The 16,025-nt window shown below is 45.6% G+C and overlaps 1 protein-coding gene across 1 annotated transcript in view; it reads left to right on the top strand.

The window, feature by feature from the left end:
- TEX26 (testis expressed 26) overlaps positions 1–15,090 on the top strand; it is a gene marked incomplete at both ends in the record, with an annotated part of 30,298 nt that extends 15,208 nt beyond the window's left edge. The window contains 4 exons of the mRNA XM_080941016.1: positions 1,427–1,571; positions 6,135–6,311; positions 8,510–8,671; positions 14,996–15,090. Coding sequence (XP_080797142.1) covers positions 1,427–1,571; positions 6,135–6,311; positions 8,510–8,671; positions 14,996–15,090 — 579 coding nt within the window. The remainder of the gene's footprint in view (positions 1–1,426; positions 1,572–6,134; positions 6,312–8,509; positions 8,672–14,995) is intronic.
- Positions 15,091–16,025: the final 935 nt, after the last annotated feature.

Raw genomic sequence — 16,025 nt, forward strand, 5'->3', positions numbered from 1 at the left:
TTGGAGGCAACCGTCCAGCATAAAGTGAGAAACTGAAGCTGCTAGACAGAACTGAGGATTGCTGGAATATGCTGGCATTAGTTTACTGGGAACACTTAGGGTTCTCCTGTAAGACTCAAATTGAGCCTTAACTATGGGGAGACTCCCTTGAATGAGACAAGAGACTGGTGTGATGGGCCATGGAGCTCTCTGGTTGATGGTACCATTTTCTGAAGGAGCACAAACATGGTTACTTTTATATCACTGTTGTGAAGCTCTGGGCAGGCACAAGCTAAGGAAAGAAGGGTGACTTACTTGGCTTGGCCAATAAAGGGATTTAGTCCCTGTTTACCTGGCTGCAATTGAGCAAAACTTCATGGCAGCAGGAGAGTGTCTCAACCATGAAATGATACTAGCTACATTCAGGTTGGGTCTTACCCCCTTGGGTAATCCTCTCTGGAAATGTCCCCATGAATACACAGGAAGCAACATCAGTTTCTTTGATGGGGTATAAAATCCAGTCAAATTGGCAATGAAGGTTAACTGTAACACACAGTAATGGGAGACGAAGGCAGGAGATTATTTATGGAGGCAATGTCCGTTTGTAAAATCATAAGGGAAGGGGGATCACTTCTAAGAGTCTCAGAAAGCATCTCACTCACATCGCCAGGACCCAGAATTAACCTGAGTTTTGTTGATATGAAAGTCTCAAAGCATGAAGTGGACAGTCTGCTTTCCTTGTCAGTGTCAAAGGTCAGAGTGGTAGACAAAGGTCACCTGTGAGAGTTAAGCCTCCCTTGTCAACTTGACTGGATTTAGAATCAGATCGGAGGCATTCTGCTCGGTGTGTCTCGGAGTTTGCAGAGAACTTTAACTGAGGCAAGACACACCCTGAGTATGAGTGTTTGCACACAGGAAGCCACATCAGTCTCTTTGATGATATAAAATCCAGTCAAATTGGCAATGCAGGGTTTCTATAACACACAGTCATGGGAGAGGAAGTCATGGGAGAGGAAGGCAGGATATTCCGTAAGAAGGCAGAGAGCCCTGGTGGCTCTGGCCCTATAATGAATAAAAAGGGAGGTTGGGGGTGGGGAGTGAGTCATCTGAGCTCCCTCCCTAGGTAGAACATTTATCTACCTCAACTTATCGCCAACCTTGCCACCTTGGGCTCCCCCACCACAATGAATTATAACTCTCAGACCATTTGTCTAAATTAAACCCCTCCTTCCTTAAGTTGCTTTTGTCATGGATTTTCTCCCAACAAGAAAAGTACCTGAGTCAATACTTGTAACTGCCAGGCCCTCCTCCTTGATAGGCAGCCACCAAGTGTGGTCAATGGCGATAAAGTGTCTGGAAGAATACGGACACACAAATTCCTGTGCACTCTTAACTCCATGGAGGGGGCCCGAGTGAGTTCCTACTGAATCTGTGCTTACGTTGACAGGAATTCTTCCAGTGGGCACCCCCTAAAGGGAAACAAACCCACCAGCTCCCTTGGGTAGACCCTCCTACCATGGAAAGAGTACAGAAAGCAATAGCCAATCAGTTTGTCTCCCATACCAAGAGGGACTTCGTGGACCTGACTCAAGGTAAATCTTCCTCCTTTCTCCAGGCCCGTGCCTGAGTCCTGCCACGGGCTCGGAGGTGTTCTTTCTCTTACAGGAACTCCCAAGCTTGTGTGGGACAAGAAATTTTAACAACAAAGCCAGTCAATTATAGGAAGGTACATGCTGTAGGGAGTGTGGATGGCTGGGACACTGTCCAGTGGTAGTGTCTGCCTGAAAAGCGTAAGGTCCTGGAATCGAACCCTTGGCTTTACAAAGCAAACAAGGAAATACATAAATGGATGTTGCTATAAACATCTATTCCAATGAAAGGTAGAAGCCAGAAAAGACTTCCATTAGCCAGGAAGGTAAATACCACATCTTCTAACATTAACTCATGAGGATTCAGACACTTACAACTTGACGTGTATAACAAGACTGTTGAGATTTGTTCTGTTGCTATGTATTAACAATACCAAGTATATGCCCCCAAGGTCTGGTTGCCCCCAGGGATGAGGAGATCCTCATGTACACCAAGTGATGCTTTGTGACCTTGCCCCTTAATTTAAAACTATGGGTTGAATAAAGATGCCTACAGCCTATAGCTGGGCAAAAGAGAGGTAGGTGAAATTTTAGTTTCTGGGCTTGGGGTCTGAGGCAGGACCACAAGGAGAGAGAGAGAAGGTGGAGAAAAGACACCATGGGGTAAGGAATTGTGAGAACTAGTCATGAGGACCAGCTAGATGGAGTAGGAGTGATCCGGGCAGAATATGGCCAGTCATACCTCAGGGTTATAGCTGGGGAAAGAAACATAATAGCACAGAGGGTAAATATCTGCTCAGCTCTAGGGCTGATTAAGGATTAATATAAATATAAAAGTTTTGTGTTGTTTATCTGGGAACTGAATGATTAAGGCAGGGTAGAAAACTCCCAGTTGAGATTAATTACTACTGCAACTGACTGTCTCAAAAATGCAAAGCAAGGAGAAAGCAAAGAGAAGGGCAATGGAGAGGGAAAAGAGAAGGGGGGGAGGGTAACCAGTGAAGGGAGGAGAGGAAGAGAAAGGAGGGGGCAATGGGAGAACAGGAGGGGGAAGGAGGGGGAGGAAGGAGGGAAAAGAAAACCAGACCTCCCCTTTCAGTCCTAGTGGGTGGTAAGGAATTAGCCAGGCAGAGCCTTGTCCAGAGAGGGACCAGATTTATAAATAATTAAATTTATAAATAAATAAGTGATGGGGGTGGGGGGTCGTGCTTTGAAAAGAGTACTTTTATAACCAGAGAGCTAAGCACAGGACCACTGGGATTCCATGAGTGGGGCTGGTGAGAAGGGTAGAGATCTTCCTGGCTGGGGTGCAGCCTCCCTCTTTCCCCAGTCTGAGGTCTCACTCTTAACCTTGAGGCCTGGTTACACAACCTCCTTTGATTCAGCTTTGCAAAGAATTACCGTGAGTTAAGAAAAAGCCTTGGAACTAGACGAGCATTTGAGTAGCTAAGTTAGTGCGGAGGTGTTTTTTAATCTGAGTTCGTTACAATGAAACAATTTTTATATTCATTCTTTCCTTTTTTTTTTTTTTTTTAAGGGAAGGCCTGTGTTTTGAACTTGCTATGTGAGCACTGTTGCATGTGAATATCCTCACAGCTCAAAGCTTGGTTCCCAGTGGGTGGCGTTATTTTGAGAAGTAATTGAAACTTTGGAGGTAGGAGTCTGGCTGGAGGAGGTAGCATCAATTGGCACGGGTCTTTGAAGGGCAGACCTTACCTGGACCCACCCTCTCTCTGTCTCCCAGCTTCTGGGGGGTGAGAATCTTGGCTCCACCACACCCTGTCTGTCATTGTGCTCTGCCTTACCAAGGCCCAGCAACAAACAAGGGAGCCAGCTGACTGTAAGCCAAAACCTCGGAAACAAAAATTCAAAATAAATCCCCTCTCCTGCAAACTGTCGTCAGGAATTGGCTCACCGCTATGACAGCTGACTAGCACACTGAGTGATTTATAAACAGTAGTGTTGCTCATGGTGCTGGAGGCTCACGAGTCCCAGAAACAGGGACATCTGCTGAGGGCCTTGGAGACCTTAGAGGGTAGATTTTGGGTCTCCCCGAAGCTAGCATTACAGGCTGTTATGAGTCCCCTGACCTGGGTGTTAGGAGCCACCTTGGGTCCTCCGCAAGAGGAGTAAGAACTCTTAACACTGAACATCTTCCCAATCCCTTTTATCACGGGTTCTTATCTCTTGTTTTTTTTTTTTTTTTTTTTTTTTTTTTTTGTTGTTGTTGTTGTTTTGATCTTTGATATTTACTGTAAGACCCCTCTTTAGAGGGGTTCACTCATGGCCAGCAGAAGGCTTGGTGGCCAGGTGGAGTTTTGGACATACTTGCTGAATGACAAAGGGTATGGAAGACACTATTTCAGAGTTAGATGGTTGTGAGATCAAAGGACAATATTATCTGCACAAAGACATCAGGGCAATAGAAGGGCATTGGGTCTCGGGTTTTTTTTTTTTTTTAAGATTTATTTATTTATTATATATAAGTACACTGTAGCTGTCTTCAGACACCAGAAGAGGGCATCAGATCTCATTACAGATGGTTGTGAGCCACCATGTGGTTGTCAGGATTTGAACTCAGGACCTCTGGAAGAACAGTCAGTGCTCTTAACCACTGAGCCATCCCTCCAGCCCCCTCAGTGTTCCTTATGAAAGGCATGAGTTTCTAGTCTGCTCAGTGTAAGCCAATCATCGTTGCCCCATGTGTGGGCAAAGACTTCTTCCTAAATCAGGGATTTCACCTATTCCTTGCCTTTTTACAGCTTGCTCTTGGTTCAGGATACCACTGTCTTTCCTTGGATGGCTTCTTACCCCTACTCTCTCTTCTTTGGTGGGTCAAAGGGGTTTGATTGATAAGCAAGTAGATGTCAGCTCTGTCTTAAAACTCCTTGGGGACACCTGTTACCCTCAGGATGAAAGCTAAATGCCTCTGCTGGGGTGTTTTGCATCATGTGATTTTTGCCTCCCCTTCATTGTTCTCCTGTGGCCCCCACACTCATGGAGAGACTACTCAGGTGCTCCTCCCCCAGATGCACCAGACTCCTGCTCTCTCCTGTCTAAACATACCACCGCCTCCCTCTGCAGGGCTTCTCTTCTGATCCACCATCTAAGGATAGACACTGGTTCATTTCCATCCTGGAAGGCACTCAAATTCTCTACTCAATGTCGTGTGTGTGTGTGTGTGTGTGTGTGTGTGTGTGTGTGTGTGTGTGAGCACAAGTATGCATGCATGTGCTCCTGTTTGTGTGTTTCCATTATAACAACATTTAAGGATCTACTACATACTGCTTTTCTACTGTGTGCTCCCTTTTTTTAATAGCTTGAGCTTCTGAAGCCTAGAGACCATGTCTTGGTTTTGAGTGCTCACCGGTGGGTTAAAGCGAGTGAGAAGAAGATGGAAAAGCCGCTGTTTGCACACTCAGGCTTGGAGAACTTGGCTTTGATGATTGCAGTAGTGAATGAAGAGAGCAAACCCCCTTGTTACAGTTCACGTGTCCGAGATGCTAAAGATGTTGAGTGGTCATCTATGTTTACTTTTAGATGGTGCCTTTCTGCAGAGCCCTGGTTAGTTTTGTGTGTGAGACAAGGTCTCAGTATGTAACCCCTGGTTAGCTAGTCTAAGGCTAGCTCACTGTATAGACCAGGCTGCCCTCACACATGGCCAAGAATCATTTTTTTTTTCAATATGGTTTCACTGGGGTTCAAGCCTAGGACCCTCAGCATGTAAAACGGATGTGATCACCACTGTACCGTGGAACACAAAGTAAAGAAGGCTCCAGGAATTTGTGTTCATCTTAATGGGAGCCAGCATCTCACTGGGGTTAGGGTTGGCATAACTGACTAGTAATAGTGTCCTAGTTAACAATGGGAAATAAGTCTGGGAGGCTCCTCGCCACTGAACTTTAAAGAAGAAGAGAGTTTTTTCTGGCTAGGTAAGGTTTGCTTTTCATCCCCAACCTGCCATCTTAGAAAAGCCCAAGGGAGCCAAACATCGTGAACCCAGAAGATATATACATACGTACGGCTGAGGGAAACCGAGCCCACGTTATGAAGGATTTTAGTGGGAATGCTTTGAAGAGATAATAATGCCATTGTCCATGAGGGACAGTGACACCCCTCGGCCCTCTGCCAGTAAGGGCCACACTTCGAGCAGCTCATTCCCAGTGGTGGATTATAACTGCCACTCCATTTGTGGCTACGAAGTTCAGCAAGTAAGAGCAACAGGCTGCCCGGTTAAATGAACTGTGAGCTGTGTCATCACCGTTTACGAGGCACTCCCATTTAACGGGGAATCTTGTCTCCTGTGACAATATTGGCCATACCCAGAATGTCTCCCTCTGGTGTGCCTCACTAAGTCTGAGGACAAACCCCAGCAGAGTCACCAGTGGCTTCTGTCCCCGGCAGCATGCTCCAAATGACTCATAGAATCCACCGGCTGTAACTCCAACACGAGAGGGGTTCGTTGTAATGGTGCTCATTGGAAGCTACTGGCCAAGGCACAGTTCAGTGACAAGCCACTCAAACACAGCTCACTACGGTAACCGTTGCCTTCCCTTCTCACCACAGCTAAGAAGACCATGAAAAGATTTCCAAGATCCCAGGACTGGAAATCATTCCTTCCCAGACCTCTGGACACCGAATTTCGATATAATTACCAAATTCCAGCTAAGATTCCCGAACTGCAGGATTTCAGTTTCAAATATGGGTGCTACTCAAGCCTGCCTGTTGCTTCCCAGGGTCTAGGTAAGTGATCCTTTGGGTGTTAACATCTGCACAGGGGACCCACCAGTGCTCTCAGTTTGACACTCAGAAGCTAACACCGAGGCATCAACTTTAGAAAAGAAAGAGTCTTATTGTTAACTGGCGGGGAGGGGACTTGGGTCTGTCTCTAACATCCATTAAAGAAAGAGGCTAAGGTGCAGGGGTGAGGGATAAGGGAGTTAGAATCTGGGAGTTTTTGTTTGTTTGTTTGTTTTTTTAATGTGTATGGATGTTTTACATGCGTGTGTGTCTGTGTATCACATGTGTGCCTGAGGAGACCAGAAGAGGGTCCTTGGATCCCCTGTAATGGAGTTACAGATGGTTATGAGATACCACGTAGGTGCTGAAAATTGTATGTGAGTCCTCTTCAAAAGCAGTCAGTGCTCTTAACCACTGAGCCACCTTGCCAGTCGCTGTACCTAGGACTTAGGGTCTGCGCTGGTGTCCAGCGTGCAGAGTCACTTTTGAATCGGACCTACACTGTGTTTGGAAGCTTCCGACATCTTTGTTACTCTGGCTAACCCTGTCTTGCTCCTGATGAAGGCCTCTGGGTACTGCTTCTCCGTCTTCTCCTTTGGGTTTGAGCCTTGAAGTTAGAGTTTGCACAGTAGTTGTTTTGATTTGTTGTGGTTTGTTTGTTTGTTTGTTTGTTTGTTTAGAAACAGCAGTTGCTGCTATGGCTTAACATCAGCAGCTCCTTGCTCCAGGACTAATTGGCACAGAAGTCCCTGGCAGACAGTTTTGATAATAGCCGTGCGGAATGCCCATGCTACTGTAGCTCCCAACCTCAGGTCGAGGGAACAGTGAGTCCCAGAAGGCTTCGAGCTTCTGCCTTGAAGAGATGGCACTGTGGGTACCTGGGTGGAGCAATGATGGTGTCAGAGGATGTCCTGAAATGACAGAGATTAGATGGGAATTGCGTCAGATTTGTCAACCACACAGCCTCAGGTTTCACTCTCTGAGCACGTATTCTTTCACGATCCTGATTCCTATCACTTTTGATAGAAATATTTCTAAAGTTTCTGACACCGGGCAACCTGTAAGCCACTTGTTAAGAAAATAACTCGATGGTCTGATGAAATGGCTTAGCTGGTAAGAGTGCTTGCAGCCAAGCCTGATGACCTAAGTTCAATACTCCAGGCCTGCAAGAGGGAAGGAGAACACAGACTTCCAGTCTAGAGTCTTGGATCATGTGTGAATTTCAAGTGGTAACAAAGATGGATGGCCCATCTTTGCGGAAGGCTGACTCACTCCATCCTTGATTATCACAAAGGGCAATGCTCCACGCTTCAAGGTGCTGGCTTCAATGTCGGATAATCCAACTGCTTGAAACTTCTTGCAGCTGAAAGAGTCCTTCCTAAGCATATACCCACTGATGCTGTTTCTTAAAGGAGGTTAATGAGTTGAAATCTTGTATCCCATGGAAACCACTGGCCATGCCTCCTCAGCGTTCTTTCTCAGAGTAGTTTTCCGACTCTGGTGCTCTCCACACAGGGAAGCATTGAGGTCTCTTCTTTAGCCTGTTTCTTACACCCGATTTCTTAAAAGGAACAGGGAACAGTATTTAAGGTGTTAGTGTTTTACAAAAGTTTGGACCACTTATATTTTTTAATCATCTTTTAAAAACATCATGTCTTCCCTTCTTAAAAATGATAGCTCCACAAATCCCAGTATTCACCTTAACCAAGTCATAATTCTTTCCAAATATGGGTGGCTGGGGTTGCCTGCTTCCGTGACTGTTTATAGACTGAATGAACAGTTCATGCTTGTCAAAGTGCTCATCTTAAGGCTTCCTAGGTCATGTCACTCACTGGAAAGGGGTCTCTGCATGTGCCCCCTCCGAAGATGCACAGGGATGTTCTGAGCGAAAACAAAACTTCTACAAAGTCCATTTATTAGTGGTAAACCTTCCGATGTGTAAGAGCATAAGACATGCAGGGCCAGCTTTCTGAAAATGGCCACTACACTCATGTCTCCCTTTTGGCCATGTCTCCCATACCTTCCACTTCCAACCCCCAGCAGTTTGGCACAGCTCCTCGTCATTGGTAGGTCGACTAGGTAGCATCCGGTAAGGATGCTGAGTAGCTTCAGGCTGAGCTCGGGTGTGAGGGGGGTGCTTGAACAGCGACGGACGTTCTAGGCTTACCGACTGCCTGTGCTGCCACCCTGTGCCCCTGCAGTGCCCTCTGTGTTACACAGCTACATTCGGAACCAGGAACGCACAAAGAAGCAGACGACGTACGAGAGTGACTACGGGAAAGCCTGCCTGGACTTCTTGACCATCTTAGACTCATTCGCGCCCAACCAAATCCACAAGTACCTGGAAAGTGTTTCCTGCAAAGGTAAGAGGGCTCAAGCCACCACTTCCTACATTCATTAGGATAGTAAATGCCTTTCCTAATATGCTGTTCCTACTGCTGAAAAGCTGTTTATAACAGCTGGAGTCAAATATAAAAGCAAACAAAACCCTCAAAGACAGAGACTACTCCCATGGTGTCCTGCAAATCTCAGTGTGCTGAAAACATACTTTCCTAAAAGGCCCACCAGAGAATCTATTTCTGTTTGTCCCCATCACTCTAAGTGTTTGGTGTCTGGTCTCGCCTGACCGGTGGTTGAGCCGTGTGTGCTGGGATGACTTCCCAGTCCTCAAACAAAAGTTGGCTTTTGTATTGTTGGGGAGTTTTGTTTATTCTTTATTTCCTGTCTGGTTGTATGTTTTTCTAGTGCCAGGCTGTTCACACACAAGAATCCCTAGAGTTCACACACACTCACACACAGGATGGTGTGTAACAAGGCTGATCAGGAGCAGCCCTGGGATGCCATCACCTGAGAAAGTCAGTGAGAGAACAAACAAGCCTGAGGCAAGACTTTCCCAGAGCTGCCTGTCAGTAGTGTGTGTGTGTGTGTGTGTGTGTGTGTGTGTGTGTGTTCACAACTCAGTGTGTCAGCATCCACAGAAGGTGAATTTCTATGCACAGATATGCTGTGACCACTACAGAACACTCTAGCTTCAAGACAAAAGTAAGTGAAATGTAGGAAGAGGATCTAATATTTTTGTGTTCCCTAAGATGGCTTCTGCACACAGCTTTGGTGCACAAGGCTGTGTGTGAGCAGCAGAGGTGTTCTTTTCTGTGTTCAGGCTTGTGCTGCAGATGGCTCCCAGTTGCTCATCCTCTTCAGCTGCCCCCTGCCACCTTCCCCTTCTCTGTGTCCCATCAGGCCCCAGCCACCGCTCCTCATCTGTCCCAACGTCTCCCTGCCACAGAGCTGACTCTAAAACTAATGTAAAACTAATGCCACCCCACCCCACCACTGAGATCTCCTACTCCAAACAATACGGAAGCCCTACTGTGTAGTCGATAAAAACCAAAGGAGGCCATCATCACTGGGTGTTTGGCTCTTCCTCCATCTTGAACCAGAAGCTCAATGTGTGGCTGGGTTGGCTGACTGGCAAGCTCCTTAGGAGCCATTCATTCTTTGCTTCCCAGTGCTGGATTATACACACATGAAACCATGTCTGGCTTTTTTTATATGGGCAATGGGGATTAAAACTCATGTCCTTATGTTTGTAAACAAAGTATGTGATTTTACCCACTGAGCCATTGCTTTAGCTTTTTATACTCCATTAAGGATGGAAAACACACACACACATGCATTCATGCCCATACATGTACACACAAGCTCACAAACATATAGGCACACATCCATGCATACTCCCATACACACACACACACTCACACACACATCCCAAGGAGAAACAAGTACCTGAATGTTGGGCGTCAGGGCCAACCAGCTGCTTTGCCTCCTATGGAAACAGAAGTGTGTTTTTTCTCCTGGGAACCTCATCCCTTTCAACACATGCCTCAGGGCCAAGTTGTCTCTTCAGGAAGAACCAAGAGGCTGCCAGAAGCCTGCTGCTTGCAAGTCCCTCAAGACAGCAGAAGCCAGAAAGAAGCCTGCCTGTTCTGCACCAGTTTTGGTGCAAAATGTGTAAAAACTACCCTCTGCATTTGCAAGGGCTCATTTTACCTTTAGGAGCCATGTTCCTTGGCCCCCCAGAAGGAGTAATTTTGCTCCCTGCAGAAGTGGCTGGCATCTGCCCAGGGACCAAGGACTGGTCATATCAGATGCAGCCATCAGACTGGACACAATCTGGTTTCCTACACTCTGTATGTGAGCAATCTTGGCCTTGATCCCCAAGACCAAAAGCCATGGGCTCCTCTGCTAACTGCTGTTAACTTGACATCTGTGCTCCCCAGGGAAGATGAACTTTCTAGTCAGTGAAATTTTTCTAGCATCAGGATTACCTCTTAGATGCCCCAGAAAACCAGTAGTTTCTTCTCGGTTCCCCAGGGATGCACTGAAGGGCAGGTACCAGGAGCCACATGACCCAGAACTTCACTGGACCACTGAAGAAACCACTCTGCCCCCCCCCCCCCCATGACTTCAATGCCCTCATTCCTGAGTACAGCTGTTGGGGAGGGGGCTAACTGGCAAGTAGGAAGTTCCCTTAAAGCTTTTATGCAGCCAACCTCTTGTCATTGTCTAGTGTCAGAGATGGTAGGATGAATGTCTGTCAGCTGTGGATGATACCAGAAGTGTTTTCACAGCAGGAGGCAGGGGGTCAGCTGGCTTTCAGACTGAAGAGACTGAGATGTCTCAGACTCGCTTATTACCAGTCTCGCTTTGGATGATCTTGTGCAAGTAGCAAGCTTTTGTGGGACAGATCAGGGCAGTGGTATTTTGATGGAAAGAGACAGGAGGGAGGGGAGAAAGGGAGGGAGGAGAAAGAGGAGGAGAGGAATGAGAGAAGAGACCGGGGAAGGGAGGGGAGTAACACCTGTGTCTGGGTGAAGAGCAGACAGGCTGAGGAAGGGAGAGGGAGAAGTGGAGCTGGGAATTGAGGCAGAGAGACGCTGAGAGCAGACCTCTGTGTCCACGAACTCTCCATTGGCACCGTTTCATGCAAACATCTTTACTGTGAAATCTGAAACCCTTCGAGCACCCACGGGACCACAAGTGGAAAATTCCACACTTTACTTCCCACCAAGTGTCACAGATAAGGCCCAAGCGCAATTATCTCAGGCTCGTGGATACCTGGTGGATTCAAAAGGGAACCGAGGTTTGTGTTTAGACTTGGATCCGATCTCCAAGAGACCTCACCGTGTACATGCCCATAATCCCAAATCCAAGAGAATGTATCTGAAACATGTTGAATTCTGAGCCTTTTGGAACAGGGATGCTTAAACCCACACTGAGTTTGTTTCTAACTCAAGAAGCTTGGGACTGCGTCCTCAGTGGAGGGTCTACGTTCAGAATTCTTTTAGTCCCTGAGTTTTGTTCAGGAGCTCATAGCTCCTGCATGTTATCTGCTGGTAAACTGTCATATACCGCTCTCCTCCCACTTGAGCCATAGAATTATCTTAAACCTAGTTTTCCACACTTCATTTTAAGCTCTGCTTCCCTGGTTTTTTTTGGTTTTTTTTTTTTTTTTTTTTTTTTTGTTTTTGTTTTTTTTTTTAACATAAAATTCACAAGGTATTTTGCTTTTGAGCATTGGCTGTTCCTCCAGGAGAGCCGGATTAAATTCCCAGCATCCATCTGGCAGTTCCAGGGGATCTGATAATCCTATTCTGATCTCCGTGGGTACTGTATGCACGTGATGCCCAGACATACATGCAGGCAGAACATCCATAAACACAAAATAAATTTATTTTTAGGAGAATGCATGTAGTCACCCCCTCTGCAAACGTTATTGAGCGGATGTCTGTCATGCTAACTTACTACAAATATAAATAAAAACAAATCCAACCTGTTAAGGAAATTCTTGTCGAGTGAAGAAGACAGAGATATAGGCATAATGACACATACCATTATTAAAGAAATCTTTGATTCTAGGAAGCACCTGTGTGTGTTGCTGTTAGTCCTAGATCCAAAGCAGATGAGAGATGAGTTTTCTGGTCAGTGTGGTCCTCATATCAAGAAGTGACAGGGCTTCAGTAGAGAGAACAGCACAAAGTCCAAAGGACACAAGTTGGAACAACAGAAACAGAATTATGTATACAAAGGGGGATTTATTAGGTTGCTATATATGGCAGGGGTCGTGTGGTCCAGTGATGGCCACCTGGAGACGTGGAGAATAAGATGGCTGCCCAAGCCAGGAAGTTTATCACTCCCAATCAGGAACTACATTAAGCCCAAACATTCTCTGGAGAATCTTGGAGAATACGGAGGCCAAGAAGGTCAGCACAGCATGGCCACAACAGAGACAGACACCCCATATTGGCTCAGGTTGAAGTATTTACCTGCGGGCTGCTTTCCTTCTGGATTTCTCTTATCCAAGTCATTCTTTGAAAGTGCCACCCACATTGAGGTGCCACCCTTACTTGCCCTTCCATGAGTTGATCGTTTCTGGAAGCACCCCAACAAACACAGCTGTGCTCCAGTAGTCCTAGGCATAGCTGAATCCAGTCAAGTTGCCAATCAGGATCAAGCACCACAAACATCCCAAACAGCAGCCGAAGAACAGCTGGTGGCCATTTGAGCACCTTGGCGACTGTTTGACGGACACGGGGCCGTCTCTTTTGGAAAATAGGTACTCAGCTTGATTTACCCTCTGCGTGTCTTCATCATGAGAAGGGCACTTATTGCTGCAATATTTCAATGTAAACTTCAAAACTACTATAAGCTGAATGAGAAACAGGCGGGTGACAGCAGCTTGTGACGACGCAGAGCATTCAGAATTCCCACATGCAGGGGACCATCGAGTGGTGGAATCACTCTGGGAAAAGCTCTGATGGCACCTTACAAAGTTAAACCTATGTCTACGTCATGATTTAGAAATTCCATTTCTGGATATCGGCCCTAGGGAAAAGAAGGTGTACAGCCACAAAAAGACTTGTATAAAAATATTTAAACAGTTTCATTCTTAATATCCCAGAGCTGGAAATGGTCCCCATTTCTATCATTGGGAAAATAGATGAAGTGTGATATTTTAACAGCTTGGAAGTAAAAGGGAGCTCATTCCTGATGTATAAAATGAGGTGTATAAACTCAAAAGATGCTGAACAAAATCCAGATATTAAAGATGAGCCTCTGTAAGGTTCACAGGAGGCAAATTTCATCCATGGTGAAAGAAACCAGACCAGGGGCCACCATGGGACCACAGTGTTGGCTGGGAAGCATGGAGAATGACGCTCTGGGTGGTGGGAATAAACTTTGCTCCATATGGATGTGACTGGAGTGTGTACCAAAGTCAACCAACAAACGCTGCATGTAAGGTCAGTGTTTTGTTCTGTGGGAGGCACATCTGAGTTTTAAAGGGAAAGCCTGTGACCAAGGAAGGTATGGGGCAGAGTAAGAATCGATTGAATAAATGTCACAGAATACCCACTTACACACTGTTGGGAAAGACTTACTGTGGTATCACACAAAGAAACACAAGAACAAAGCAAACGTAGTCTGCAGGATGATTTCTTTTTGTAAAGAGTGTAGGCCAGGACCCAAACTGAACTAGCAAGGCCAAGATGGCCTCAGTCTCTCATCCCAAATACAAGGGAATCTGGCAGTTCCTCTATGTCTGTGGTTCACGGCCCACTCCTGATTGGAAAAAGGGGCATGAAGGAAGGGAAGGGAGGAGTGAGCTGTTCCCGGCCATCAAATTCTGGGAATTCAGCAGGAGGGCTTCTCCATAAACAAAGTTTTACCAGGTAGGGCAATAAAAATTTTGAATTCTTTTGCATAAAAGTTAAGGTGGGAGGAACTTATGCTATATTGGTCCTTGGTGGGATAGTTATATTTGATAGAAATAATTTTTCTTACACACACATGGACTTGATCTACCTTCCTCTGCTGGCACTGTGACACTGAGCAACAGCCCGATGACAGTGCTGGGGATTCATTTTCACAGTCCCGCGCTATATGAATGTTATTAAGACTGAACATTTCGGAGTCACACAGGACTCTGCTTCAGAGATGAGGGTCGAGAGGCCGAACCGAAGAGCTTCGCAGAGGTAACACAAGTTACTGCTCAAGACAGCGAAGCCTGCCAGTGTTGGGTGGGAAGAAAACAGCCGTGACTTCTACAGAGTGCTCAGAACAGGTCCCAGCTTTCCTCATCACTGCAGATTACCGTGCACTCTATAAAGGCGGTTGCTACTTAATTAACGTCACCCATTAATTTAATATGTGTGACATTGCATACACAGTATGCCTAGTCCTTCCCACAGTGCAAGGTAAGTACTGTGATCTGCATTCAGAGATGAGAGACAACAAAAGGAGGGGCTTTCCGGGCCGTGGTGGTACACACCCTTAATCCCTTCACTTGGAGGGCAGATCTCTATGAGTTCAAGGCCAGCCTGGTCTACAGAGGGAGTTTGGACAGCCAGAGCTATGCAGAGAAACACTGTCTTGAAAAACAAAAAGGAAGTGAGGGGTTAGATAATCCTGGACCATGGGTCTGTTTCCTTTGAAACCCTTTCCAGTAAGCCTGCTGAGTCTGAGTAAAAATGGCACCAGGCCTCTCTACACAGCACACACAGCACCCTCAAATGGTCTACGTTCACATCAAACTCGTGAATAGCAGCTCCTGTGGGATGTTTGCTTCCTCCTAGGACTCTGCTGTCTTCATAAGGAAGTAGGAAACCTCTCCTCTTCTTCATTTGCAGACCGACAGATTCTTGAGCGCTTTATCCATTCTCACTGTGGCACTGAGGAGGGACCCAATGAGAGAGGAAAACAAAGTCACGGGAAGAGACGCTGAGGCCGGCGGACAGACCCTGCTCCAGCAATTTTCTAATAATCAAGGAAAAGATAGGTGAAATTTCTCCAAACATATGGTGCTGGTATAAACAAGAATGTTTTGTTTTGTTAAAATGGAAGGATTTAAAGTTCCAATCTCTCCCCCTGACATACCTTTAACTGTGTCTCCAAGATTTGGATGTCATATCTTTTTTCTTTTGTTTATTTTCATAAAATTTGGTTTCAATCTTGAGTTCCTCTTCTGAGAAATTCTAACTTCCCAATAATGAAAAAAATTTTAAAGACATTTCCATTGTTGCTTTTTGTTTTGAATGTTAGAAAAAAATATCTTCACTTTGGGGAAATTCGTCAAAGTCTCCCTGTATGTGGCTAATCCAGTATATGAGTAATTTATACTTTACAAGAACATATGAGAAAAGTACATGTATGTACTTCTAAAATAATTCTTTGTTACCTTAACGTTATTCCTGAACTGTCAAGTTTTGAAAAAATTATTTAAAACATCAATAAACAATGTCTTGTTAATCTCCCCATGCCTTTTTGGAATTTATTTTTATTTTTTAAAAAAATATTTTTTATCTTATCAATACAGTTGTTTTGCCCATGGGTATATAGTGCTCCACATACAGGCAGTGCCTTGGAAGGCCAGAAGAGGGCGTCTGATCCCCTGTAACTAGAGTTACAGACTTAGCTACCATGTGGGTGCTGGGAACGGAACCAGGGTTCTTTTGAAAGAGCAGCCAGTCTAACTGTAGAGCCATCTCTCCAGCCCACTCTGTTTTGTTTTTGACAGCTAGATTTTGTAAAGAATCTCTGCTGACCAACTTTCTCATTACACCATCCTTTTGAAAACTTGGTACTTGCTTTCAGGTTAAGTTACACTTGAATAGCAATTAACATCACACTGATCTGTTTCTTTTTTTTTTTTCTTTGCTC

This window comes from Micromys minutus (assembly GCF_963924665.1).
Source record: "Micromys minutus genome assembly, chromosome: 29".
NCBI classification, from domain to species: domain Eukaryota; kingdom Metazoa; phylum Chordata; class Mammalia; order Rodentia; family Muridae; genus Micromys; species Micromys minutus.